Raw genomic sequence first — 10,125 nt, forward strand, 5'->3', positions numbered from 1 at the left:
TTCTCTTTGTGTCCCTTTCCCAAGATACCCCTTAAGGTTCATATTATTCATTCGTAAACTACGATTGGTTCCCCTCTCGCATGCCCCTGTCACTAGCTCCCAATGAATCGTAGGTTGGGTATGATTGCTGGTAGATTTAGGTGTATGTTATGTTTTGTGATGAATATGATTATGTTTTGTACTTGAAATCATATGATAGGCAAACATGAACTAAAAGTTTGTGCAAGTGCAAAAAAATGTTGATGTTAATTGTAACGACTGGTTTAGTCATTTTGAGCAGTAGAGTTGATTTCTTGTAATAGCTGTCTGGGTGGATGGATCCCACAACGGACCGTCATGGGTACGACGGACCGTCGAGGGGGTCTCGTTCCAAAACACTTAGACTCTGGAAATTTGGGTACTGAGATCGACTCTCTGAACTTTGTGACGGAAACAGCAGGACAGACCGTCGCAGGCACGATGGGCCGTCATGAGCTGCGTAACCCTGGCTAGGTCGGATTTCTCTTAAAAGTTTTTAAGGGGTGTTTTGGACTATTTCTGCTTATGATTATAATGTTAGTGGGTTAATGTTAATAATTCAATTACTTGGGGGTTATAGGAGATAACCTTAAAATAAATAATGGGTTACTTTTAGTATCTTTTATACTTAATTATATGGTAATCAGGGTAAAACAAAGGGAATTTGAAAGAGGACAAAATTAAAAAGAAAAAGAAGAGAGAACGAGCGAGATGGAGAGAAGAATGAAGAGAAAGCAAAAAGCATTGGAGAAGTAGATTGTTTGATTCACGATTCCTTGGTGGAGGTAGGTTATGGTTTATGCTATTCCATAGTAAACTCTAAATAGCGATTAATATGTATTGGGTAATTTTGTAAAGTCTTCTATATGCTCAATTGTGTGCTTGCAAAATGTGATTATGTAATTGTGATGAATTAGCATGATGAGGCTGTTGAATCTTAAACCTTAAAACCTCTTTGTTAATGATGATGCCTTGGTATAAAAGAAGGCTTGATGAACTGAAAGAATGAGATTAGGTCAGGTGTCACGAACCAACACGTAGAATTAGGGGATCGGAGTGTCACGTTCCGACACCAGGATAGTAGAGGATCGGGTGTCACGTTCTGACACCAGGATAATAGAGGATCGGGTGTCACGTTCTGACACATGGATAGTAGGTGATTAGAGTGTCACGTTCCGACACCAGGATAGTAATATGAATGAATATTGAGGCGATCGGAGTGTCACATTTTGACACCAGGATAGTAAAGAGAATTAATCTTGAATTATGCTAATATACTAAGGTTTGAAGAACGTAATTCTTAAATGAGTATGGTGTGGAGGCTTGAGTCCTCATAGGTGTGCTTGGTGTTGTTGCCAATGGTTCTTGTACTTGTTGTTGCCACCTATTGAGTATTGTAGTTGATTTTATGTTATTATCTGATATATATTGCTTTCTATTTTGAGTTGGCCGATGATACCTACTTAGTACTTGTGCCTTGTACTGACCCCTACTTGTAATTTTCTTCTTTGTTATTTGTGGAGTGCAGCCAACGTGCCATCGACTTCGACTCAGCCGCAACTCTAGCCAGACTTCAGAATAATCTTATTTTAGGGTGAGCTATTGTTCCTAGCTCGGACTGGATTCTTTCTTTCACGTCTTGATGTCTTGAAGTTCGAACATGGACAATCTGTTTACTTACTTTAACTTTCTAGACGCTCTTAGATTTAGTAATTTGAGGATAGAATGTTCTTGTGGTGATGACTTCCTGATTTTGGGAATAATAAGTATTGAATTTTAGAAGTTATTTAATCGATGTTTATTAATGAGTTTTAAGTCTTCCACATTATATTCTGTTTCTTATGGTTGAAATGTTAGGGTTTAGATTGGTTGGTTCGCTCACATTGGGTCGTGACATTAATGTACTTCAATGAGGCCGAATTAAGGGTTCAAATTTAATATTGTTTTGTGTGTCATTTTACGTACATAAATCTATATAATCGTGATGTTCATTAAATTGGAAATGGGGCTGGTTTGATTGTTAACATTTTGGCTAAATGAATCCATGAACCCTTCCCCCCCCCCTAAAAAGTGTTAAACGGTCAATGAGTTGTCCTAAGTTTTCAAGTGGAAATATTGATGAAAATAAGTTGAGAAAATGATTAAGTTCCAGCCAAAAATATAAGTTTTGTCTAGGCTAAAATATAGAGGTGAAATTTTGGAATTAACTGATTTTGAAGGGATGAGGACACCACGATTCAAATATGTGACCTCACCCGTATAACACCTTAAATTTGCATGAAAAAGAAAAGGGGTTAGGGGGGTTCTAAATTGTGTATATTGGCTAAGAAAGGATAGCGCAAAAAAATTAAATAAATAAAATGGGAGGCGTGGGAATCAAACCCACGACCTCAATGAAGCAAATAAAGTTAAAGAAGAAAATTAATCAAAAGAAAATGTGAGGCGTGGGAATCGAAAGACGACCTCAAGAATTGAAAAGAGAAGGGCAAAATAAATTATAAAAAAACGTGAGGTTGTGGATGCTCGATCCCACAACCTTACTGCCAAACGCCTACCTAAGTCAATTTTTAATTAAAATAGAATAAGGAGGTTGTGGTGGTTCGAACCCACAACCTCACAGCCCCTAGCAAAATTACGGAATAAATAAGGAGAGGTTGTGGGGGTTTGATCCCACAACCTCTTGGTCTAGGTTAATTGGACCAACACAATTTTAAATGAAAAATAAAAGAGATTGTGGGGTTCGATTCCACAACCCTTCGGCCAAGTCTGAGGAGAATCCTAGGATAAAAATAAAGATAGAATGTTGATGTTGGGGCTCGATCTAGGGTCCCAATGTCATGAAGACTAAAAATAAAGTCAACAAAAAATGTGAGTATTGTCAAAGGGGTTCGAACTTCGGTTCCCTTGACCAAATTTCCATATTGATACATAAACCATACGACAATTAAATGTTGAAGAATAATACCACCTACTTAGATCAAAATCGAGATCTTGGCATACATACAAGATACATAAGTCTTGTACTACATAATCTTATGAAGATATGAGTCACTTAACAAACTATGAATTAAGCCTCATGTCTTGTATCTACAAACCCATAAGTCTAGCATACGATTAAAAATAAGTGAACCTAAGATGTATGTAATGAAATGAAAAAACCCTAGAAGGGTTAAGTACGATTGTAAGATACGCTAAATGGCCAAGTGCATGGGCATATGATGAAATGAACAATGAAATGATGACTTGAACAATGAAATGATGAAACCCTACAAGGGTTAAGTAAGAGTGAAATACACTAAATAGCCAAGTGCATTGACATATGATAAAATGGACATTCACGTAAAAAATGGTGAGTAATTATGAAGAGCAAATGTGCTACTGTTAACGAATGTGGTGACAACATGATATGAAGCTAATGTAAAAGCTGAGAGTAATCTCAAATGATCCTAAGTAAATGTTACTAAAATGTACTCACCTATGAGAGTGTACAGTTAATGAAGACACCAGTCTTTATGAACACTCTAATGAAAGTATTGAGATTAACACACTTAATACTAATTATGAGCTGAGAAATAATCTATTGAGCTATGATGTCCTCATACTAGAAACAAGCTTCCATGATGTATGAGATGAATGTAATGGAACTTTATACTTAGCACAGATGGACTAGCTATGCGCGGTGATGCCTTATTTCAGGAAGGGCAGAGGTTCACGGAGTTCTCACGAGATTAGAGTGTCCAGCATGCCTGGTATGGTTCACCTTATATCTCCTAGTCTTCAAACCTATACTTCAAAAATAGGGATCTGGAGGGGTTCAATTCACATGTATGCTAGAGTTTTTTGGGTCAGTTTGGCCGGTGATTCCACCTCTTTTAAGTGTGGGGTTTCATGATGCTCACATGATCTATGTTGGCTCAAGTTAAAGTTCCCAATGAATAAAGGAGGCCATCCTCAAATAATTCACATAATGAAATGAATGATACAAAAGTTGTTAGAATAGGATAATGAAAGGTGTGATAGAATCGAGTAAGGACATTAGGTCATTTTTGGTCATTGCACAACGAACCCGATGAAAGTCTTAAACTACATCATAGGTGTAGTTTGTGTTTACACTGGCCCATGAATGAAATGAAATTGAGTACGTATGAATGAACGAAACAGACTCTGTGTGTGCTAAAGCATACTCCCTAGTTGACGTGCCATATGTTGAGCCCTCATGTCTTGAAAGTCTTAATGTTAATTCCATGAATCCAAGGTCTCATGACATAAGAATGAATGATAACAAAGATGTTATGTTCTATATGCAATATGATATATGCTAAGCGTAAGATGTTATTTGTTGTGTGAAATATGATAAATATGATGATGCATTTCATTCTGATTGTATGACTTTCCTAATAAAAATTTGGAAAGTTCACTTACTTTCCTAATCTAAATTTTGCAAGTAAACTGACTTGGCTATCCATAATCATGTTGTTAGGAAAGAGCTATTCTTACTTATGCATGTCCTTGGTGTGTTCTTGATTGCATATACCCATACTAAGTACAAGTGTGTACTAATACCATACAACTCTATTTTTTTAGGTGTTGGCACAGGTGGATGCTAGAGCTCATAGGTTGATGTTGTAGCTATTCGGACGTGGAGTTTCTCCTTCGGACTTGGTAGTCCCTCATGCTTTTGAGGATGTATACCATTATTATCTAGATTAGATGTAGGCTTTATATAGTGGAGCATGTTACACTAGCGTTTCTTTCAACTTTCATTTCAGACATTGTAATAGTGACGTTTTTGCAAAAATACATTTAATGCAATTATGAACTATTTCTTTCATTTGATTATCTCTATATTAGATTGTTGATTTGTGAACGCCTATGATGTTAGGTTTAAAATGTTTACAATGAAATACGGAGACAAAAAGTTCACATTTTACGCTAAAATTAACCTAGATGAAGTAAGGATAACGTATGTAGGCTTCTCTATGACCTCTGACTGGTAAACAATGCCAGTCTCTTCTGGGGCCTAGATTCCAGTCGTGAAAAAGTTGGTATCTGAGAACTAGGATAAACTTTGAGAATAATAAGTTCACATTAACCACGTTGAATTTTTTCTAAGTCATGGTAGTGAAGTGCACCATTATCCTTCATTAGAGACTGTATGATGCGTAGGAAAATTTTCCTTCTTCTAATCTTATCGTGCCTTTCCTAATAGTTGATTTCTTGATGTCATGAGTGTGTCGAACATCAATCCTTATTTTTTTGAGTGAATGATAACTAGGAGGAACGTTGGTCAAAGGAGAAGAGGAGAAGTTGATGGGAACAATCAGGTTCCACCCAAGGCTCTAGCTAAAGGAGTGGATATGCCGGTTAACCCAGCTGGATTGAATTATGCAGAGGTGCAGGCATCCTTGGCCTAGATGGCATAGGCCATCACTATGCAGGCCCAGGCCATGACTGCCCAGGTCTACTGATAGAAACTTGAGAGTGTACTGACAGGCTGAGAGACCTCACGAAGATAAACCCCCTAGTTTCACAGGTCTACGACTTCAAAGGACCCCAGGAGTTGGTGGATGAAGTGCATAAGATTTTGGTGGCAATGGGGGCCAGCGATACAGAGAAAGAAGAATTAACTTCTTATCAGCTCAAGGATGTTGCACAGACTTGGTGCAAGATTTTGCATGAAAGTCGAGCTTTGAGCGGAGTTTCGAACACATGGGAGTATTTTAAGACAGCCTTCCATAGGAGATTCTTTCCCATGGAAATGAGAGAGGCGAAAGTTGAGGAGTTTATCAACCTTAAGCAGGGATCAATGACAGTCAGGGAGTACTTCCTAAAGTTTGTCAAACTATCAAGGTATATTATTTTTGTTAGTATCTAACAACAAGGATTAGATGAGTACTGAAGTTTGTTAAATTATCCAGGTAAGCTACATCCCTTGTATCTAACAGCAGGGATGAGATGAGCAGGTTCCTTACAAGAATCAACAAAGATCTCGAGGAGGAGTGTCGGTCTGCGATGCTCCATGATAACATGGAACTCTCTAGGTTGATGGTGCATGTCCAGTAAGTAGAGGACAGACGCAAAAAAGGAGTCGTTCGTGTTGCGAGGAGGCCGAGCCCTCAAGATAAGGAAGGTTCCAGCCATGGAGGCCATAGAAACAATTTTGGCATCCTTGATCAGCTCAGGTTCAAGAAGGGGCAACAGACATCTGAAATAATAATTCCCAAAGAAGTACAACACTTAGAGGAGGCAGACCTGATCCCAAGAAGGGAAACGTAGGTGAGATACAGCGTCCTAAAAATAACTGTGCTAAGTGTGGTTGTGCTCACAATGGAGAGTGCAGACAAGGCACTAGTACTTATTTCAGTTATGGTAAGAGAAAGCATATGGTTAGAGAGTACCCAAAGAACAGAGGTCAGGATGGAGGTAATGCTCAGACTAGGCCTAATCCACTAGGTGCAACAGCAGCCAAGCCTCCTAAGAGGAACAAGTTCAATGCCCTAAAGGGCATGGACGAGCAGGATAAGTCCAATAATGTGGTCACAGGTATGCTGCAAGTATTCTCACCTTCATTTTATGCTTTACTTGATCCAGGGTCTATGCTTTCCTTTGCTTGCTCTCACTTTTGAAATACTGCCTAAAGTTCTGCATGATCCTATAGTGGTTAATACACCTTTAGGAGAAAATGTAAGAACTGATAGAGTATACAAGGATTGCCCAATAGTTGTAAGTGGTAAGACTATGTGTGCAGACTTGGTTGAGTTACCCATGCATGATTTTGATTTTATCCTTGGCATGGACTGGCTGCACAGTTGTTATGCTTGTTTGGATTGTCGTAGTAGAATGGTGAGATTTTGTTTCCCTAATGAAGAAGAAGTAGTCTGGGAGGGGTACAGCTTGAGTCATCTTAATCCCTTGATTTCGAACCTTAAGTCTAATAAAATGATGTACAAGGGGTTATTATGTCATATTGTTAGTGTTAATGATTCAGATCATGACATTCCTTCCATAGACTCAGTGCTTGTTGTGAATGAGTTCGTACATGTATTTCCTGATGATTTGCCTGGAGTCCCTCCTCCATGATAGATTGACTTTGGTATCGACTTAGAACCCTATACTAGACCAATTTTGATTCCTCCCAACAGAATGGCTCCAGCTGAACAAAAAGAGTTGAAGCTGCTGTTAAAAGATCTCACTGATAAAGGTTTCATTCTTCCGAGCATATCTCCTTGGGGAGCTCCAGTGTTGTTAGTGAAAAAGAAGGATGTGAACCTTAGAATGTGTATTGATTATCGGCAGCTCAACAAAGTCACTATAAATAATAAGTATTCACTTCCCTGAATAGATGATTTCATTGATCACCTCTAAGGGTCTAGTTTCTTCTCTAAGATTGATCTTCGATCAAGGTATCATCAGCTTAGGGTTAGGAATGGAGATATCCCAAAAGTAGCCTTTCGTACCCATTATAGTCATTATGTTTTCTTGGTTATGTCATTTGGTCTCACGAATGCACTTGCTTCATTTATCGATCTCATTAACAAGGTCTTTTGTGAATACATTGACTCTTTCATCATAGTATTCATTCATGACATTCTTATGTACTCTAGGACAAAGGAAGAGCATGAACAACATTTGACACTAACCTTGTAGGTACTTAGACAACATCAGTTGTATGCAAAATTCAGCAAGTGTGAATTTTGTCTTATATCAGTGACCTTCCTAGGTCATGTTGTGTCCGATCAAGGTGTAGAGGTGGACCGCAGATAGACTAAGGCTATTAATAACTGGTCAAAACCTCTGACTCCCACTAATATCCGTAGCTTCTTGGCATTGGTTGGTTATTACCGTAGATTCGTGGAGTGCTTTTCTTCCATTTCTGCCCCACTGAAAACTCTGATTAAGAAGAAGGCCAAGTTTTAATGGACAGAGGCTTGTGAGAAGATTTTTCAGGAGCTTAAGGACACACTCACTTAAGCCCTGGTACTTACTTTTGTTATGTGTGGTGAGAATTAAACTGTTTATTGTGATACATCTAGGGTTGGTTTGTGTTGTGTTCATATGTAGGGTTTTAAGGTGATAGCCTATGCATCCAGACAGCTCAAGGTTCATGTGAAGAATTATCCAACTCATGACCTAGATTTAGCAGCTGTGGTGTTTCCACTCAAGCTGTGGAGTCACTAATTGTATGAAGCCCATGTAGATGTATTCACAGACCACAACTGTCTCTAGTACGTGTTCATAGAGAGGGAGTTGAATCTATGTCAGCGGTGATGGTTGGAGCTGTTGAAGGATTATGAAATGAATGTTCACTACCATCCAAGTAAGGTTAATATTGTAGCCGATGCTTTGAGTAGGATGAGCATGGGAATAACAACCCATATTGAGGATGAAAAGAAGGAGTTAGAAAAAGATGTACACAGATTGTCCAGACTAGGTGTGCGATTAGTTAACTCTACTAGTGGGGGTGTTTCAGTTCATCCTAGTTCTGAATCTTTCTTTGTAGTTGAAGTCAAGAAGGGTCAGCATCTCGATCCTGTGTTGATAGAGCTGATGGACTATGTGTTGATGAAGATGAATAAGTCTTTCGCTTTGGGAGGTGATGGCATACATATGTATCAAGACAGGTTGTGTACCAGATGTGGATTATTTGCGGACAATGATTGTTGCAGAGGCCTATGGTTCAACATATTCCATACATCTAGGTTCCACTAAGATGTATCATGATATTAAGCAGATTAATTTGTCGGATGGCATGAAGAAGGGCATTGCAGAATGTGTGGTCAAGCTTCCTAATTGTCAGTAAGGTTAAGGCAGAACATCTTAAGCTTGTCGGTCTTACTAAGGTTATTGAGGTCCTGTCTTGGGAGTGGGAGGCCATCAATATGGACTTCGTGGTTGGTCTTCCAAGGACTAGGAGATAGCATGACTCCAAATGGGTTATTGTGGACAGATTGACTTAATCTGCCCATTTTATCCCTGTGAATTCTACTTACAAAGCCAAGGACTATGCGAGACTCTACATATATGAGATTGTGAGATGGCATGGGATTCCTCTTTTATCATTTCAGATGGAGGAGCTCTGTTTACTTCACATCTCGGGAGATCTTTCCAAAAAAGCTTGGGCACCTAGGTAAAGCTTAGTACTACCTTTCATCCTCAAATTGATGGCAAGGCAGAGGGCACCATTCAGACATTGGAGGACATGTTTAAAGCGTGTGTGATTAACTTCAGGGGTAGCTGGGATGACCGTTTGCCTTTGATAGAGTTCTCAAATAATAATTGCTACCACTCTAACATTGGGATGGTCCCGTTTGAGGCATTGTATGGTAGGAGTTGTAGATCTTTATTTGGGTGGTTCTAGATCGGAGAGTCATCCATTTTGGGTCCAGAAATCATTCAGGAGGCCTTAGACAAGGTAAGAGTGATTAGGGACATGTTGACTACAGCTTACACTCGATAAAAGAATTATGCAGATAACCAAAAACGGCCCTTAGAGTTTGATGCTGGTTACCAAGTCTATCTGAAGATATCACCTATGAAGGGGGTGATGAGGTTTGGCAAGAAGGGGAAGTTGAGTCCGAGGTATGTTGGGCCTTACGTGATCCTACAGCGTGTTGGTGAGGGGCCCTATGAGTTGGCATTGCCTGTATCCATGTTAAAGAAGTGCCTAGGTGACCCAGCATCGATTCTACCTTTAGAAGGTTTGGGAGTCGATGAAGACTTTTCCTATGAGGAGGTACATGTTGAGATCTTAGACAGACAAGTCAAGCGGCTGAGGAACAAGGAGATTGTCACAGTGAAGGTATTACGGGGAAATCATCTTGTTGAGGCTTCTACGTGGGAGTCTGAGGGTGACATGATATCTCTTTACCCTTATCTTTTTAGCTCTTGAGATTAGACTTCCTATTCTTAAGTTTAAGTTTCGTACCTCTCCATATTTTGTTGCTATTTGTTGGTTGTGCATACTAATTATGTTATGATCTGATTAGCATTACGCCAAATAGTGGTAGTGTCATTCGGGGATGAATGTTTCTAAAGGGGGGGGGGTTATGTAACAACCCTTAAAATGAATATAATAAAGGATGCTTAATGTGTCAAGAGTGTTTATAT

The 10,125-nt window shown here is 39.1% G+C and overlaps 1 protein-coding gene across 1 annotated transcript; it reads left to right on the forward strand.

Moving 5' to 3' along the window:
* Positions 1–5,611: 5,611 nt before the first annotated feature.
* LOC138338481 (uncharacterized) lies at positions 5,612–7,098 on the forward strand. Its single transcript, XM_069289446.1, has 4 exons — positions 5,612–5,868; positions 5,964–6,077; positions 6,359–6,561; positions 7,007–7,098. The coding sequence occupies exons 1-4, from the start codon at positions 5,612–5,614 to the stop codon at positions 7,096–7,098; spliced, it is 666 nt and encodes a 221-aa protein (XP_069145547.1).
* Positions 7,099–10,125: the final 3,027 nt, after the last annotated feature.

The sequence above is a fragment of the Solanum lycopersicum genome, chromosome 9 (genome assembly GCF_036512215.1).
Source record: "Solanum lycopersicum chromosome 9, SLM_r2.1".
NCBI lineage: Eukaryota > Viridiplantae > Streptophyta > Magnoliopsida > Solanales > Solanaceae > Solanum > Solanum lycopersicum.

Coding starts and splice junctions, on each gene's coding strand:
- LOC138338481 (XM_069289446.1), top strand. CDS start 5,612: ATGGGGGCCAGCGATACAGAGAAAGAAGAATTAACTTCTTATCAGCTC. Junction 5,869..5,963: donor AAGTTTGTCAAACTATCAAG/GTATATTATTTT, acceptor TGTATCTAACAG/CAGGGATGAGATGAGCAGGT. Junction 6,078..6,358: donor AGGTTGATGGTGCATGTCCA/GTAAGTAGAGGA, acceptor TGGAGAGTGCAG/ACAAGGCACTAGTACTTATT.